The following is a 20,364-nucleotide window of genomic DNA, read 5'->3' on the forward strand; positions in this document are numbered from 1 at the left end:
AGTCATGCATAGCCAAAACTTCCACGGCCCTATTGAATGACTTCCTCGACACATGACAGGAATTCAGCACATTTGCTCAGAAGTTAATAGATGTACGTACGCACTGTTTAAGCATGTAACTTCTCTTTTATATACATATATTTTATTTGACAACTCATCCACTAAGCTTGAAACTTCTCTTTTTATATACCTATATTTTTTTTTGACAACTCACTGCTTGCGGTGAAAAATTTTCTACCCCTTAATGCATCATCCTTTATTTCAATTAAAAAGAGATAATTAAAAAGTATATATTTAATTTGAAATAGAGAGAAAAATGAATAGGTTAATATTGGCCTATATGAAAAAAATTGACGAAGTAAAATTTTGAGTTATAATCAGTTAAAATTTAACCAATAATTCCATCGGCATGCTCTAAATTTCACCATTTTTGGGGATTATCATTACTTAAAACATGTTAATATCATAATATCCTTTTTTTTTTCTTTTTACTTTTTTCTTTTTTTTTTGGTTTGGTAAAATGTTAATATCATATCTAAGAGACTAAGACTAACACTATTGAAATCTAATCCGAACATGGATAGGAGAGTATAATCCTACCCTTAGGAGAAAGGAAAAAACACAAAAACTTGATCTTTGGGGTTGATAGGTGAACCAAAATATTATATCAGACAGAGATAGATATCAAATTTCCATAAATACTTTATTCAATACCTTCTACAAATAAGATCCAAAAATAAAATAAAACAAAACCCGAAAACCAAAAACCAGAAACAGAATACAGAAAACAGAACAATTCAAAAAATTCTAAACGACTATCATCTTACACGTTGAACATCTTGCACAAACGACAATTTTCTTGGAAGATCTTATTTAGATCACGCTCCGTGCATTGATTCCGCGGAGAGATCCAAGCAGATTTTTTTTTTTTTTTTTTTTTTTTTTTAATTTAAATTTTCACACTCCAATCTAAGAACAAATAGGTAAATTAGCTGGGGGTGGCCGAATACTTGTTTCTTCGGTGGGGCCATTCTTCACAATTAGAACAGTGTCCATGCCCCAACTCGCATGCCGTTCCAAATGACAGTGCATAAACCAAACCCCTGAAAAAACATCACCATGTCATTCTCATTCTCATTTTCTATGCATATAGCCAGCAAGAAAGTTAGAGAGATTCATTCAAAAATAAATAATAATAATGCAATATGGTAAATAATAGATAATTTTTTACGGTTTGCCACATTAGAGTTGCGGTAAAAACTAGTTTATAATCATTGAAGTGGTGGGTGTGAGTAATGGACTTAACTGACATTCATGGATATATTATTTGTTCTTCACCACTTATTAGTGGATTACTTCAATAATTGTGAATTTTGTTATGAAGAAAAATTGTGCTCATAATATTATTGAATTAAAAAAAGGAGAGAGAAAGTAAGTGTACCAGGATTATTGGCTACGAATCTAATGGCAGCCCATCCATTCTTAGGAACTCCAATGGTATTAACTTCTGGTGGATCAATCAAATTGTAAGTCTTTGTTGAATTGGTAAGGCCAAAATTGCCATAACCCGTCCCAACCAAAAAGAAGCTAAAACCATGTAGATGCATTGGGTGATTCTCTGCATTCCCAACGTTTGTCCCTTGGTACACTATTTCTACTACGTCACCATAATTTATCAACCTTGCCTTTGTTCCTAGGCTTGGGTATAATGTATTATTACCCACGTCTCCAGTGAAGTTAAACTTATAGGGTGGCAAATTCGGGAAGTCCTTGTCAAAAACATTTGGCAAGCTCCTGCATATATAAAAGCTCAAAATTAGGTCATTTTCAATAATATCTTATAGAGAAATGATATGTTTACAACATTTTTACAACAAATCTTAAATGGCAAGTTGTTACTAGTTATTATTGTCCGGACAAAAAAAGTAATCTTAGCGTTAATTTTAAATTTGAACCAATAACAACTAACCAACTATGATTTGTTGTAAAAATATTGTAGATGTAGCATCTCTCTATATTATATATACCCTTGAGATACAATCACTTTATTATTTAGTGATACTTTACTTCCCCATGTTACCAAGTGCAAGATTTATGGGGAATTAAATGTGATAATTAGCTTCTTATAACAATAAATTTTTTTTTTCCATATAATATCGTTCATTTCTCATAGAAAAATATTTCCTGGAGTAAATGATAATCCAAAAATTTATTAGCTCATATAATTTTGACTCTATGTCATATCAATAGTACCAGTAGTGCAGGTTAGTATTTTCAATTTTCAAAGAACAAAAAATTTAGAACCACACTTTAAGACAGTACAGTGATATATGGTTATTAGATTACTTTTTATTAATCATCCATACTAAACCTGTGAGTAAATAATTTAATCAATTATATATTGATAAATGTGCAAATTGTGTTAAAATATGTGGCCAAGTATGTGTCCATAGAATAACCGTTTAATAACAGTTGTTGATTAAAAAAGAACAAAATCAGAAAGACAGCAAAAATATATATGTGTGTATATGTATGTATAATGAGAAGGAAAGAAATTAAGAAATAGAAAATAAAAATAAAAACAGGGTGTTGTAGATGTAGTACGTACTTATAGTATGCTTGCAGGACATCAGTGGATGGGGTGACAAAACTTATGTTGTTCAAGCTAGCAGATAGCCTATTACCACTTGGACCCCCGCACGAGGCATTGGCACAAACTATCTGGTTCACAGAAACTGTGATGAAAATTCGTGTGGTGACATTTTTGGGCACATAAACAGGGTGCTCAGCACTAGCCAAGGATCTTATACGAGTTGTGAAGTTGTCTGCAGCAGCCTTGTCTGTGACATTAGGAAGGGTTGGATAAGGAATGGTAGTTGGAATTGTATAAGTGCCTGTATATTGGAGAATAGCTGAAGTGTTGGTAGTATCGTATGGAGCACTTGAGTCAAAGAATGGAGAAGCAGCCATGTAATAGTAACTAGGTGCTTGATTTGCTGTGACCAATATATCCATTGTTTGCCCTGGGGTTATCATGATGTAACTTGTGGTTATGGGCTTGATGTATGCAGCATCTTGAGCCACAACTGTTATATTGTGTTTTGCAATTCCGAAAAACATTTCTTCATTCATCCCAGCATTGACTAGACGAAGGAGATATGTCTTCCCATATTGCACTGGAAAACGAAATGATGTTTCTGCAACATTGAATCCAAGTTCTCACCCAATTAAATTAACACTTTCTTTATAATTATTAACAAGATAAATACTTTTTACTTTGCCAATAAACGACAAGAAAACCCATTTTTTCCTGAATGACAAGAAAACCATCACATGGTTTCAATGTTCAACACAGTTCATAACACTTTTTACGAGCTGTAAATGGCTATTTACTAACACGCATTGAAAAAATATGAGTTTTTTTTTTTTTTTTCGAGAATAAATATGAGTTGTTTTAAGCAGACAACAGATTGTTATAATATTTTTAAATGGTTGAAAAGTCAGACATCATATAATAAAATAAAATAATTAAAAAGTAATACTAGAAACATAAATTAATTTACAAAACTGTTTATTTAACACAATAACTAAGAGTTAACGTCAGTGTTTTAGGGTCCGTTTGGTCATAGAGTTTAAAAATTGTCGTTTTTCAAAAAAAAAAGTTTAAAAATTGTTGTTTAAAAAGATGTGAAAATTGTAGTTTAAAAAGTATTGTTAAAATACGTGTTTTTAGTATTTATAAAACAAAAAAATCTGTTTGGTATCATAGTTTAAATAACATGTTTTAGTGTTCAAAAAACATAAAAATGTGTTTGGTACGTGTGTTTAATTTAAAAATAAAATAAAAAAACTGACACCTTTAACCAAAATAAACATTTTTTTATTCAAAAAATATTTTTTTAATGCCTAACGGGATTGTATGGGTGAGACTGCGGAGACAGTACAGCTTTGATGTCTGACGTGGGCCATACAATGTTCAAAATAATTACACAATTGCCACTGAAACACTAGTTTTTGTTGTTTAAAAACAGGCCAGAGATGATTTCAAAAATATCATTTTAAACACTGATTTTTGAACACTATTTTCCAAACAATCCCTGAACAAGAATGACACACCAAACGTCATTTTTTGTTTTTGGACACTAGTGTTCAATGTTTAAACACTGAACACTACTGTTTAAACTGATAAACCAAACACGCTCTTATTTACCGGAAATCATTTACCTATAGTTTTAAAAACAGGAAAGATTAAGGGGTGTTTGGTTTGTGTTTTCAAACAACAATTTTCAGTTTTTAAACAACATTACACATATTTCCATACACTTTTTCACCTACACGTATTTCCATAAATGTTTTCAAACAATAATTTTCAGTTTTTAAACACATATACCAAACGAACCCTAAAGAATCCAAAAAACATTTAGTTCTAGGTTTTCCCGATTCTTGACCAGTTTACCACACATTAACAATTTGTATTAAGAAAAAAACTTGTATAATTTTTTTTTTTATAACCCTAGCATTTTTCATAATAAAAAATTAGACTAGGATGCAGTGTTATGCAAATGTTATGACTTTTTTTTTTTTTTTTTAAATTATAGACTTAGCAAAAAACATTGTAAAATATATTCTGTCTATACTGATTTTGTGGTTTTGGCCACTCAGGCTTTTCATTTTGTCATATAATATACATGGTTGAAATATGTTCGTACCATTGGAGCAATTATTTGGAAATCCTGGTTGGCCATTAAGAGCGTAGGCATTTGATGGGGTTGGATCACCACCGGTTGAAGTGGCTTCGTCAATAAGTTCCTTTACATCTCCATTAAACCATTCCGCTGCAATGTATTGAAGTAGTGGGAAAAATTAGTTGTATATATAATCTTAACAGCGTAAAAAGTTCATAGCCATTAACTATCAAGGATTTATACCAAGTATAAGCACTTGCTCAGCGTAGGGCTTGGGAAAAGGGTAAGTCTTTCCAATTTCAGGCAGGATGACTATGGCACCGTGGATTGTGGCGCGGGACCAGTCACTATGGGCATGCCACCAAAGAGTTCCTTCCTCGTCAGAAAATATGACTTCGTAAGTGAAATTCTTTCCAGGTTTAATAGGGCATTGTGTAATATTTTCTGGACCATCTGACCATGGATTTTTTGGTTGCTTCACTCCATGCCTACATAGACAAGATTTTTTTTTTTTTTTTTTAATTTCAGTTTTTATGAATTTTTATTCCATACCATTGATGTCTTTAGATTATGCAGTTCAAACTAGTTGATTATCATGGTTCAGAATAAATAACTTTATTCAAGAGCTTCTTTTTTATAAGTACAACATTAATCAATAACAAAATAATAATAATAATAATCAATAACTTATATACACGAAAAGAAAAAAAAAGGGACAAAAAAACCAAACTCAAAGCAAAACTTTGAAAGTAATTTTAACCCAGACCAAAATCCATCATTTCATGCCCTTTGAAATTTACACTAAAAGAAGCTTGCTTTTTCCTCTTCCTTTCCTAGATTAAGGAACTTCCTAGTCTTCTAAAGCAAGTGTTTTTTAAAAGCAAAAACAAAAACAGTACTTTTATCCTACCTACTCTACCAACACGGAAAATAAACGGTGTCTCAGTCATCCCAGAGAGAGAGAGAGAGAGTCATTACCAGTGAATAGTGACACCATAGTCTCCATTGTTGTGAACATTGACAAATGCCTTATCACCTTTGCGAACATGAATGGTTGGGCCAGGCCATTGACCATTTACCGTAAACATACTCTTTGTCGTACACAGCCTTGTAAAGTTCGTCTCCCTCAGCTACAATCACAAAATGGACAATGATTTTTAAAAAAAGGCACACATTAATAGTTTAATACAGCCAAATTTGCACATCAATCCCTTCGTAATCTGAACATTTACGGTGGGAAATGAACCACAAGTACTGTACACAGAGAGAACTTGTCCAACATACATATGTAATGAAGATAACTTGATTCTCATAAAATGTCATAGTGAACACTTACAAGAAAGCTGTAGTGGTGGACATTGTAAGCCGAGCAAAACAGCAGGCTATCCAGAAACAAAAACCCTAGGAAACAAAGGATCAAACTTGTCTTCGTTGATCCCATGTCTCGAACTTACTCTGATCACCCAGACAGAAAATATTTTCTTTCTTAAAGTCACCTTCTTGCTTGTGAATTTCAGCTGGCGTTTAAGATCTGTATTTAAAGACTCAACTTTTGCAAGACATGCCTACCCACATACTATAGAATTAGTAATAACACTAATCAACAAATAATAACAAATGGCTGACAAGTGACGAGACTTGGGTTCAGAGTACACATGAAAAGTATGGGATATATAATATTTACATATGTTCCTATGTGTCAATCCTTTTCTTTTTCTTTTTTAAATTCAAATAGATATAACAATGAAGCTAATTCTCCTAATAAAGAAGAATATATTATATTAGTGAACTATAAGACTATTTTTTAACAAGAATGAGTTTGGGAAGCGCGTATTGTGCGTTTATGTTTTTTTAGTGGGTCTCGTGCATTATTTACGGAACTCGTAAGTACTTTTTTCAACAAAAACAACTTTAAAACTAGGTTCTACGGTACTATTCACACATTTAAAAATTATTTTGTTACAGTGTTTCCAGTTTTCAATTTTCAACAATAAGCAGTATCCAAACAGACCCTAAATTTATCTTCAGAAAGAATTAATAAATTTCAAATTAATGATTATTGTTTCGTGAAGAAGTCTTGTATTCTAACTTACACTATTTAGATTCCCAAACGGTCGATTTTAACTCTTTTTTCTCATGAAAGTTGTTGCCGACTAACTATATTCAAGTTCCAATTATTTCATATATGTGGCTCTAAAGTCTAAAGTCTAAATCCATCGAACAAATTAATCAACACAGTTTTGAATTAGTTTTGGCTTTACCTGTAATTTGTCAAAATTAGGATCTGTTTGGGATCCGCTTATTTTGTTGAAATTGAAAACTTTTTGTTAAAAGTGCTGTAGATAAAAGTAAATGTTAGTTGAAATAGTACAGCAAAACTCATAAATAGTACTAAAAAGTGCAGTAAGACCTATGAGTAGTAGCAAAAATAAGCTGAATAGTAAAATAAGTTGGCAAAAAATAAGCTAGTCAAACAGACATTTAGTGTGCATAGAGTTATAGCTTTAATTAGAGTTGGTGTAATTCTTGTTAATGTTATATATTAATAATAGTTTTGTATTGTATGAGGGTTTTTTTTTTTTTTTTTTTTTTTTTTTTTTTTTTTTGACAAATTTAATACATTGCGTTATAACACAATGTAATAGATTATCTCCTTATACTGCAGGTCCTGCTTTATGCTCTGTCTAATGTTTTTGTCTCTTGGGTTCTTAGATTAGCCAATATAACAAAGTGGTCCTTATCTTGTAATTTTTTTGGTTCTTTTGATATTGGCTGCTGCCCCCTAATTTTGCCTCTGTTGTATGGGATGAAGCTGGCTGGCAGCTAGTTGTATTTTTGTCGCTCTTCTTTGTTAAATGTTAATAAAGATTTTTCATTCATAAAAAAAATAAATAAATAAAAAAAGATTATCTCCTTATACTCTCTGTGTGCATACACGTGCGTGATGTTAACTAGATATAAATGTATTTTACCGTGTAATAACCTTGTATTGGTTAAGTTTTTCTTAAACAAATATACTGTTGATTTGTATTGTTTACTTATAGAATTTTTTATTTTTTTATTTTAAAATTATAAATAGTTATAAAATATAAATTTATTGATCAAATAGTAAATAACATTGAAGAGATATGAAATTGGAAAATTATTAGATACTCCCGGAGTACCATAAATTCATACTCCTCCATCTCACATGAATGGTGGGTCTCACCATGAATTTAATTAGTAGGACCCACCATTTATGTGAGAGGAGGAAATACGCATTTATGGTATTCCGGGAGTACACAATAATTTCTATGAAATTTGGTGTGTAGGTAAAAATGAATAGAATGTTTAGTTCAATGATGAGATTTTAAAAATATTAATTTAATCAAATGCTATTGAATGAGTAGTATAATATTAATAGGAAAAAGTTAACGGATGCCCAAAGGGCATTAATTTAAGAAATATCATAAGTAACATTGTATAGGAAAAGGAAAAAAGAAACTAATTTTTTTAACAGTTTTTTATATAATCCATAAAAGTTGTATAAAAACTTTTTTAATATGGTTCATTAACAAATACTTTAAGTGCATAGACTCATATTAATAAAGAGTTATTATTGGGTACTCTAGGAGTATACTCCCTCCCTCTCACATAGAGGTTAGTCTCACCTACCATGAGAGCCATCCTCATGTGAGAGAGAGTAAATATACTCCCGGATTACCTAATAAATTTCCATTAATAAAGAGTGATCTCTAATCATATCACATGTAAATAATATCAACCATTAATCAATGGATGGTTCAGTGAAAGAATGTAATGCTACTCATTAACATTTAAGTTCGAGTGTCCTCTTAAGTGCAAGGAGGAGGGGGGGAAGCAAGGGGGAGGGTGCAATTGGTGAAGGTGAGATGCTATTTACGAATTCTATTTGTTTTATATTCTAAAGTAGTAGAACTTTAGGGCCCTCTCTTTTTATGAAATGTGCAATGTGATCCTCATTTATTTTCAGTGATAATTTTTTTATTTTTTTTGGTGAAAAATTTCAATGATAATTAAGTTTCTATATGAATTGTAATGTTAACTCTAATAGTGCACGCATAGGAAAATTTCACGTGATTTTTATTTATTTTTTTCTGGTCCATGTTTTAAACAACTTTTAACCGGATAAATTAACTTTGGTCCCACTGAAAATAATTGAGAGAAGAATCTTAAAACTCCAAGGCTCATTTGATAAGGGGAGAAAAAAATAAAAATCTTTCACCAAGCTTTAGGTAGAGTGGGGCTATGGGCACAGGCTGCACAGCTGGGAGTGGACAATTGCAATTAACTCAATTCGGGCACGCTTGGTGTCTTTTTTTTTTTTTTTTTGCTAGCGCGTGGTGTCTTTTATTGCAGGAAATAATACTCGTAGAAATTTGAATGTGGAACAATACTGGTGCCATTCAAATTCAATGGTACCCACCAACTTTGACGAAAGAGAAAGGGAGATGGGAAAACTGAAAAGAAGCTTTATTTTTATTATTTAATTTTCTTATTTGTCTTCGTTTTCTCCCTTTCATAAATCATTTCAAACTATGGGATTCGAGGTGTCAAAGATTGCACTACTATAGACAGACAGATTATAATTCACCTAGCTGAATTGTTTGACATGGCATCTTTTTTCTTTTTGTTTATCTCACATGAACAATTGGCTCGTCCATCAATCAATTACACTCAAATCTTTTCAGTAAAAAAAATTACACTCATATCTTATTACCATTCGGCAAATTTTGTTTTGTGCCCCATGGCCCCCATTCACATAGTCGGAGAAAAGACATAACCTTCGTGAAAAGACAAAAAAAGCACGAATTCATTTTGCTTCATATTCAGCTGACATGCCCTGGAATTAATCAATTTAACATCCTGCTTTTCACCAAAGAACAGATGAATCATCGATGTTAATAAAGTGGGATTTTTTTTTGGGTAGAAATGGAGATCTTATTTATTTATAAACAGTGTTCATACGTCGACAACTGTAGCGGGCTGTCTAACACAGTCTATTACTTCCTAAGCCAAGCATGTCCGTTACATAACATGAATACACAGAAGTAGGGCAGTTGTCACATATAGGGCAGTTGCGAGACCATCGACGCACTCATTTGCTTCACGGTAGATGTGGTGCATCTGAACCGTCCATGCCTGTGCCATAAGTTTCCTGCAATCACATAATAAAGGAAACACATTAGGAGGCAAAGTAGAATTCTCATTAGTTAACCAGGCTAACGCTATCATAGAATCGATTTCAAGGTGGATAAATTTAAATCCCAAATCCCAAGCCAACTGAAGCCACTGACGAACTGCTCCCAGTTCTGCCACATTATTTGACGTAATGCCCAAATTCAAAGAGAAACCTAATATCCATTCTCCAGAACTATCTCGCAAAAGGCCTTCTGCCCCTGCCATTCCTAAATTACCTAATGAATTACCATCCGTGTTAAGCGTGACAAATGGTTCAGCTGGAGCAGTCCATATAACTAGTTGATATATTTTACATTAGACAGGTTTATTCGGACCTATCAAATAAAAAAGTTCAATAGTGGCTTGGACCGCTTTATAAATAAGTCTATCCTGGGAACTCGATTGATTGTGGAATATACGCTCATTGCGGGCTAGCCATAGATGCCAACATAAAAAGGGGAAGTATATTTTCCAGGGAAGTTGCAGGTTCAGGATAACAACATCCCCAATTGCATTGGTTTGCAACCATGATTGTAACGGTAATTAGAAAAATGTAAGTGGCAGGACACCTAGTGAATGGCACTAGACTTCCTTGGTCCACAGGCAATCTCTTAAAATGTGGATTGTTGTTTCAGGAGAATTACATCGAGGATAGTGATTACTTATGTATGGTCTAGAGAAAGCAAGATACTGCCTTGTAGGAACTTGGTTACGCTTGGCTTTCCAAATGAAGAATTGAATCTTTTTTGGGCATAAAAGCTTCCATATCCAATTCCACAAAGGTTTCTCATTGGGCACTCTCTTGGTTTGAAAAAGATATTTCGAGGCTGACTTTACCGAACAAATACCATTATTATGGAGCCACACAAAGGCATCAAGAATGCTAGTGACCTGTGTCATAGGTATACCTTGAATGAGTTGTTCTATACATTTTGGGAGAGGTACTTGGAGACAGTCGAATGTCTAGTTATGGTTATTGTGCAAAGAAGTAACTAGACGTTGTTCTTCGCTTAGCGAAAGTGGCCCGGCAATGCGACTTTGGAGGGTGTCCCTAGGAAGCCAATTATCCTGCCAAACGTGAATGGTTTGTTCATCACCTACAATCCATTTCATCCCACTCCAGAGCCATTGCATGCCTTCATACAAGGCAGTCCAAATATGTAAGCTTCGGGGATTGTGGACGCTATCAAAAAGGTTCGTGGTTAGAAAATATTTGGCTTTTAAAGCTTGCACCCATAACATATTAGGATTCTATTGAAGACGTGCTTGGTTCACAAGAATTTCCACATTCATATGACGAGTAGTTCATAGCCCTCGCCCCCCCCCCCCAGCCGCCCCCCGCCCCCGGACATCCTTAGGTGTCGTAACAGTTTCCCAACTCACCATGTGACATTTTCGTTGCTAATTTGTATCTCCCCATAAGAACCTGCAGTTGTATCTATCAAGTGTTCGACTCACTTTCTGGGAAAGTAATGTTGTTTGCATTGCATAAAGAGGTATTGAAGCCACCGAGGATTTGATTAATGTGGCCCTACCAGCCATAGTAATATATTTTGCTTGCTAGCCTGCAATTCGCTTCTTGATTTTATCTACTAAAAATTGGTATGCAGTAGTTGTATGCCTTGTGGTAAATATAGGGGTCCCTAGATAAGTATCAATCTGTGTCGTAGTTGGTATATCAAAGATGCCAGCAATAAGGGTTTTCATTCTCCAAGGGGTAGTGGGTGAAAACCAAGTACGAGATTTATGGGTGCTAATAATTTGGCCTGAAGCATTGCAGAACTTCTGTAACATACTCCGAAGGTTTTGACAATCATTTACTTTAGCTTTGGTGAACAAGAAATTATCATCGGCAAAAAAAAAAAAAAAAAAAAGGGAGATACGAATTCACCCACGGAATCCTATAGGGTGGATCTTCTTATCTCAAACCGCCTCTTCCAAAAGACTGGAAAGGCATACCAAACATAGAATAAAGAAATATAAGGATAGCAGGTCCCCCTAAAGCACTCCCCTACTCGATCTTACTTTCGACAGAGGTGCTCCATTCCACTGAATATGATATCTCGTTGATGTTATCATGTTCATGATTAATTTAATAAGACTAGGCAGAACTTGAAAAAAGTCTAGGGACTCCTAGATAAAAGACCACTTTAACTTATCATATGTTTTCTCAAGATTTAATTTGAGTGCTACGTACCCAACCTGTCCTCTTTTACGCACCAGTGTTCGTATAATTTCCTGGGCTAGAATAATATTATCACTTGTTTGGCGACCTGGCACAAATCCTGCTTGGCACAGATCAATAACTGTTGCAATAAATGGTTTTAGACGCTGTAGAATAATACGAGAGACAACTTTATAGAGAGAATTGCACAAACTAATCGGTCGAAATTGAGTGATCATTTTTGGATAAGCCACTTTTGGTACCAAACAAGGTTGGTAACACCCCAATTTGGTGGGATAACTTGATTCTCTAAAATCTCTTGAATAACCTGAATCACACTGGGATCGATAACTTGATTCTCAAAAATCTCTTGAGAAAAGATTTTTTGTTTTTCTCATAACTTCCCACAACATTCACCATTTAGACGATTTACATTTTGAGGAGATTAAATATTTTTATGGTTGAGTGATAATATTATTTCGATTTTGTCTTTTATATATATAAGGTTCCAATAAATTGTATAGTTGTATAACAGTATAATAGCACTCGCATCGGTGCTTGTATAATAGGAAAAAGAAAAAGTTAATGAATTTCCTAAAGATATTTGTTAATGAACTATTTTAGGAAAGTTTTTATGGAAAAAGAAGAAAATTAATTAATATTTTGACAACTTTTTCAATTTACCATAAAAATAGTATAAAAACTTTTCTAAAATGGTTTATTAACAATTGTTATAAGGGGATTCATTAACATGATCAATAGAAAAATGACCACATTTTAGCCAATCAAATATGAAATTCACTCATATCAGGCTATGCAAAGTTGGGTAAAAATATATAGTTACTATAGTAACCATGTAAATTTACATTGACATTATTCATTCTGCATTTTTTTTTTTACGTATTCTGATGATGAAAAAGAGAGTGGATAATAGTTGTTAGGTGTGAAGAAAGAAAAACAATTTTAAAAAATCAAGAGAAATTTATATTTTAATAAAATATTGTGTAAATTATATAATATAATATAGGGTATTTTAAAAAGTAAGTATGTAAAGGTTTTTAAGATGTGAATGCTCTTAAGATTAAAAAAAAAACAAAACAAAATATGAAACATTAGAATTATAACAAGAAAAATAAGTTGGATATATAGCTTAATTACGGATTTGGATTGGTGCAATAGTTAGGGTACGTAATTGTATTGTACAATTACCATTCCACGTGAGATATAAAAGTTGATTGTGTAATTTTTTTTACTTTGTATTTTTTACTTTTTTACCTTATCAATTTTTACATTTCACTTTCTCAAAAAAAAAAAAAAATTCACATAGGAATGATAATTGCGTAGCTGTTTCACTGGATCACAACCCCTTATTTAAATACCAACTTTTATTTAATACAACAATAAAAAAGTGCAGAAGAAAAATAAGATTATTATTTCAACAGTTAATGTCTTTGTGGATAGATTATTTTTATTTGTTTATGTAGTTTCAAAAAATAATAAATAAAATTGTAGTTATATATAAAAAAATAAAAATAAAAAAGGAAAAGTTTTTTTAAATGTATATAATCTAACAATGAAAGTAAGTTTAATTTTAAAATTATCCAAACACATGCTTAATGATATAGTATGGATATAAATTAAGGAAAATAAGAGATCTGAATTTTAATCTCTGCTTACACCAAAAACTGATTGGTGTCTTGACCTAATAATAAAGAGCTATCATTAGGAGTAGACGCTATAGATTGAAAACCTTAAAAAAAAAAAAAAAAAAAAGGAAAATATTTGGATCATCAAATATTGTATTTGGCAAGTCATATAAATCAAATATTTGTCATTCATATAAAAAGATGGAACGAAAAAATATGAAGGAAAACTATTGGGAATCAAAAATAAAAAGGAAAACATGGACGAGAGCCATTTTCTATTTCTATTTCTCTATGCTCTATACGATTGTGTCAAAACACACATATACACACACACATATATAATATATTGTGTCATAACTTCTTCTTTTTTTGGCATAGAAAACATATAAAACTTAAAGCTACCAAAAATAGTTATGACCAACTATATATAATATATTGCTATCTTTGTATTTAATTAGTGTAGCACCTAGAACACAAGGTATCCTTCAAAATTCTTCTATAACAAATAGAAATTGCATTCAAGGCTTCAACAATAAGATGCTGGAGTTTTAATAAATTTTTAATTGCTTTAGATAAAATGTGAATAGTATACGTTTGGTGGCTGAAGATTAAAGAAGCAAGCAAAGACGAACACCGTGGCTATTTTACGCGTTTAAATGTGAAATGATAAAAGTTGATCATTTGAATTTTTTCGCTTGATTACTTGAATTTTCTTAAGATAACAGGCTAATAAATCATGTTGGGAGAGTTGTGTTTTTTAAGACACACACAAAATAAAATAAAATATACTATAAAAATCCCTTTGTAACATATAGTTAATATGCTTGGAATATTCCTCGCATGGTGGTTTAGGGCCTGTTTGGGTAAGCTTTTTTCGTCACTCAATTTTCGTCACTCATCACTCAATTTTTCACATCCGTTTGCCTTCATCACTCAGTTTCCATCACTCACTATTTTTCACACTATTTGGAGGGCCCACGCCTGTCACAGTGCAGCTTTTTTTTTTTTTTTCCACTAGCAGCTTCTTCTTTTTTTTTTCCTCCTGGGTTGGCTGTTCGGTCTGGGTTTTTTTTTTTTTTTCACTAAGTTTGGTGAGTCTAGGTACTAAAGAAAAAAAAAAAAAGAATAGAATAGAACAGACGAACCAGTAAAAAAAAAGAAAAAAAAAAAAGAAAAAGGAATGAACAGGCAACCCAGAAAAAAAAAAAAAAAAAAAAAAAGTCAAAAGGTGGTCAAAAGTTGCGGCTGTGGGTCCCTCATGTGTGTTTATTTACGGAAATGCCATTGAGTTATGAGTTATGGAAACTGAAAACAGCCTTTTGTTGTTTTCAGTTTCCATAACTCATAACTCAAAAATCAGAGAATTGAGTGATAGAAACAGAGTTATGGAAACAGAGTTATCGTTTGGCCAAACAACCTTTTTGCTATGGGTCCCACCATTTTTGAGTTATGAGTTATGGAAACTGAGAATTGAGTTACAGAAACACTTAAACCAAACAGGCTCTTATACTCTGATTTAAATTACCAGTGTACAATATAAAAAATTCAGGTTATTGTCGGTCCACAAGCAAAATTTTTAATTAACTTCTTTAGTTTATTAGATCACTAACCGTTACAGTAAAGCCCCACAATTAATTATTCTTACTATTACTTCTATTTAGTCAAAAGTCTTGTAGTTGAATTGACACCTCCCTATACACAAAGTGCTTAAGAGTTTAGTAGGAAAATGGTTTAAACTGCGAGGTTAACAGCATATTGTAATTATCTCTCACAAAAAAAAAATACTTTTACTTTTATTTTTTTTAATAAATTTAAAATTAAATATGAGGGTATATATATATATAGTCATGGTATTGGCATGAGCCAAAAACGACAATGCTAAAAACAGGGCTTTTTTTTTTTTCTATTAAAAAAAGACCGACATTTTTTTTTTTTAAAAGGGCCGGCTTAATGGTTATATTACTTTTATTATTATTATTTTTGGTAAACAGTTATTTTTTTAAATTATTATTTTTCTTTTTTTGAGGAACTGGTAAACAGTTATTAGTTATTATTAGTTAATTATAAAAGGAATAATCTAGCCTATGAGTTACGCTTGAGGTATTATTATTATTATTATTTTTGTTTTGGTAAGAGAAATAATGGGACAAACGAGGATAACGTTAAAATTTTTATTCGTTGAAGTATGTGTGTAAAACAACCAATGGTTAATTGACGTTTCTTAAATAAAAAAGAAAAGAAAAAAGAAAAAAGAAAAAGGGTTTAATTGACCGATACAAAAATGACAGCCAATCTCCAATGATATCAATGAATGGAAAACACAAAGGTGGGGAACGTGGAATTTCTTTTCGCAAGACAAAGTATAAACAGAGTAGCTCACCTACTCATATCTTTAATTATGATTATGTTGTCGTGCTTTTTCATTAATATTGAAGTAGATATTCTATTACAAACTTTTTTTTTTTATATAGCAAAAACAATAAACTGGCGTTCATTTGAATAACGCGTTTTATAGCGTTAAGTACTGTTCATGCGTTTTAAGCGTGAAATTCACGAAATTGATGTAAACAAATGAAGAAAAATGTAGACCCACGATACAGTGTGAATAGTATTTTATCATTTAAAAAATATTTTACTATAATATTTTTAATAATAAATTTTTAATTTCTAATAAAATAAACGTGATATTTGAACGGACCTTCACTCCACATACTTTTCGTAAAAACTACCATCGGTTGCTTTAGAATATAGGTCAGTGAGCGTTTTGAGCACCGGGCCCATATTTTTATATGTTTTGTACACTGATGCACGTGATAAAAGTCACGTTTTCAGATCTTGTATGGTATAGTAATTTTTTTTTTTTGGGTAAACTTATGGTATAATAATTTAACTATATATATTTTTTTTTAAAATAATATTATACATATTTTTATATTTTTTTAATTACATATATTTTTAAAAAATATAAATAATATTATTAAAATGACGCTACCAAACAATCCTTAAACTATCAATTAAATTTTTTGTTTTCACAAAATGTGCCAAACAAAGAGAAATCTTCTCTCCACAAGGGACTAGCCCATAGCATTTCAAACCCAAGATTCTCAAAATTTAAATGGTAAAGGAGTATCACGATGAGCTTTATGGTAAGCCATGATTAGCTTTATGGTGAGTAAGAAAGTACATAAAAATTACCAGCTTGCATTTATGCCCATACCTCTGTAATGTTTCCAACGTACTTAATAATGTTTTGTACAGTCTTAGAATAATAAACGTGTGAAACATGTTACAGAGAGTCAGATCGAAAAATAAAAGTTGCTTTACTTTTTTGCGTACCTTCTGCAGATGGCACATGGGGAGTTGTCAGGTGTCTTTATCACACTGGAGGCATTAATGATAGTGAGATACATTGTCGATGATAATTATATTAAATGGATAAAGTTCACGAAACATTTATTATCTCTTTACCGTTCACAAGGGGCACTAGAATATTGGATATGTATTTTAGAATTACACGAACATGACATGATTCGATCGACGTGATCAAGTGGGAAATCTTTTTTTCTTGGCCGGGTTGGCAATTTATTATGCTTGGTTCTTTATTTTTTTGGCATAAGATTATCAGAATATAAAATCTATGTACCTCTACAAGAAAGAGGACAAAGATAGCATGCGGTATTAGGTTACTTGAGTGGGTTATATTGTACATCACTATGAGGATTATATTATAGTATGGTAATGGAACAGTTAATTATTTGTATATCCCTAACAAAGGGCGAAGTATTGTATGGTTGAAAGTTTCATTATTGTCCTACAATATGTATTTTAAATCATCTGCAAATTTTCTATTGAGTTCCCATGAGATTAAGTGATTGACAGCTTCGGCCATTTGGCTCTCACAACACAGAGAGCACTGGTTTTTATTTTTTATTTTAGCATATGGGAATTAGACAAATGTGTACAAAAAAGAGCATATGATGACGATTAGTTAGACAGCGAAATAATGACAAAGAAAATTAGGCCAATTGATTTGACAACCTGGTCACCTAGTAGCAAAGAGAGAGAGAGAGAGAGAGAGAGTTTTGAATTGCACAACAAAGATTAATTAGTGGGTCACTTGACAGCTTGTTAGTAATATTAATTTCATATATAGTTTTGATCAAAAATGAAATAGTCATAATTGAAGCATATAAGAACCATAGAAAGGAGTTCATAAAAAAAGAAAAAAAAAAAAAAAGAACTATAAAAAGGAAATAAGGACATGTGCTTTCCAAGGAAGAGTTTTTAATCAATATTTTAAGCTGTCTTCATGTCCAGTACATGGAAATTTTGTGCGCATGCTAACTACAATATCATATTACCATCATTTTTTTGAGTTAAAAAAAAAAATAAAAATAAAGTGACAATCATTTCTTTCATATATATATATATATATATAGAGAAAATACATACAATTTAATTTGTCTGACTTAAGAAACTTACAAATGTAATGACCTATGAAGTTGCCTTATAAATCAGATTTGCCTGCAATATTCTCACATTAATTCCAGTTGACACAAGTGCTCCATTAATGTAATCAAAACTATTACTCGAGCACTGTTTTTTTTTTTTTTTTTTAGGCTGAATAGGCACTGGACTTCCATAAGGGGGAAAAATAGATTTTGGGACACCATACTATATGGCCTGAATTTAATGAGAAATAGAACTCACAAATAATGAGAAATTTTGGAGATCAGAACTCAGAAGCACTTGAAGGTGGAAATCTAATGAAGTGGTTTGAACAATTTGAAGGCAAGTCATGGGGTTTGCAAGATTTTTATAGGATGTCATAATTTTGTAGTACAAAATGTGAAGTACAAAGGATGTACTGCATCATTTACGTGACTTTCCAATAGATAATATTCGTTTGTTTCACCAAACCATAGCATTTTAAATCTTGTATTGTCTCGATCAGTTAATATCTTGCTAAATTAGTAAATTTTATCCTCATAAACAAGCAGTATACTATAGGATGTATAGAATGAATAAAAATGGTACATATATATATATATATATATTAATGAAAGTATTTCATTAGTATCATTAAAATTGAACATTAAAATAAATAATAAAAATCAAAGAAAAATATCATAAGTTCCTTTTCTAATACTAAAAACGAAAGGGAAAGAGAGTTGAAGCAAGCTTAAAGTACATAACTTTATTACAGTCCTATTACCTATCACTTCACGGTCATAAAACATTCAAAACATTTTTTTGAAATTAACGGAAATTTATTCAAAACAGAAGGAGCCAAAATACGACAATCACCATTTAGGGCCCTATACTTTCAAGCGGGAAACATTAATAACAGCTATCAGCCTACATATCACAGAAACCTCCAAAAGGATTTGACAAAACCCACCTCCCCAACACATGAGGAGTTCTAATAGCTAGTGATCTGCCTTTAGACATTATTGTTATTGGCGTAGTCACCAAGTTAATGGTTGAGCAGTGTTTATTACACATATTTACATACACGTAAAAGACATCAAAATTCGATCACTTGGAAATTATGACTTTAAGTTACGAATTCAATTATTTTTTTGCTAAATGTGTGTGTAATAGTGTATATGTAGCATCTTTTTCCCCTAATGATTTATTCCCGTGAATTGAGCTTCTACAGAGAGATATATTACGTCCTTGGGCTTAGACGTGTTGTAAACCCATGGTTTTTGTTAGTTGGGACTTGCAGTTCAAGTACTCCATATAAACACGTACTTTTTTTTATTAGCACCAGGTGTCCAGAGCAGAGAATATTGTCGTTGGATTAGACTATATTATCTATAAATAATTTATATTACATAGCACCGTGCTATGTATATCAATTTAATTTACCCTATTTCCACATGTTTGGCACTCTTGTTAGATTCAGAGTGCCGATATTGGCAATCTAAGTGCCGATCGACACTCTATATATATATATATTTATATATATATATATATATATATATATTTAATTTGAGGAGAAATTACCATTTGATCTTTACGTTTTGGGTCACTTTCAATTTGGTTTTTACTTCTTCTTAACAATTAAATTAATTTTGTCAATGTTATTTTTAACTTGCTATCAAGTTAGTCCTTACCGTCAAGTCACAATGAAAAATGTCTACGTGGCACATGACTTGCATTGTTATCACACTTGAAGCTTATGTGGTTGCTAAAATAATAATAAAAATTTATATTTGACATTTAAAAAATGTTGCGTCAATATTGTAGACACCTCATTTTACACCCTTTACGACTCGAGCCCTCGTTCTCCAAGGACAATATCACTAAAAGGTCCATGAATGGTCAAGGGCCTAGCTAAAGAAACTCTTTAAGTTGAAGGAAGTTTTGGTGCTTTAAAAACCTTGTAAAACCCTGGCCTTATGTATGCATGAACACAACCCGCATAAGTAGCTTATCGAGCCTGCGTACATAAGTGAAATTGGCAGAGTTATGTAAGGAATGTTTATGAAAAAAATGTATGCAGAGCTAATCCCACATCGCTTAGGAAGAGCTTTACAGTACTTCTTGACACTATAAATGGCATCTTAGACGTTTTTCCCAAAACACAGAAATCACTTAAAAATAGTGATTCAAGAGGGAATTTTTCTTTAAAACACTTCTAAACTAAAGTTTTATTGGCTGA

General features: G+C 31.9%; 1 protein-coding gene across 1 annotated transcript; it reads right to left on the bottom strand.

The window, feature by feature from the left end:
* Window positions 1–680: 680 nt before the first annotated feature.
* Window positions 681–6,439, bottom strand: LOC115975464 (putative laccase-9). Its single transcript, XM_031096249.1, has 7 exons — window positions 6,022–6,439; window positions 5,664–5,815; window positions 4,929–5,173; window positions 4,710–4,835; window positions 2,609–3,197; window positions 1,442–1,794; window positions 681–1,103 (listed from the first exon to the last, which is right to left on the bottom strand). The coding sequence occupies exons 1-7, from the start codon at window positions 6,124–6,126 to the stop codon at window positions 970–972; spliced, it is 1,704 nt and encodes a 567-aa protein (XP_030952109.1). The 5' UTR covers window positions 6,127–6,439; the 3' UTR covers window positions 681–969.
* Between the last annotated feature and the right edge of the window lie 13,925 nt (window positions 6,440–20,364).

This window comes from Quercus lobata, chromosome 2 (genome assembly GCF_001633185.2).
Source record: "Quercus lobata isolate SW786 chromosome 2, ValleyOak3.0 Primary Assembly, whole genome shotgun sequence".
Classification (NCBI taxonomy): Eukaryota; Viridiplantae; Streptophyta; class Magnoliopsida; order Fagales; family Fagaceae; genus Quercus; species Quercus lobata.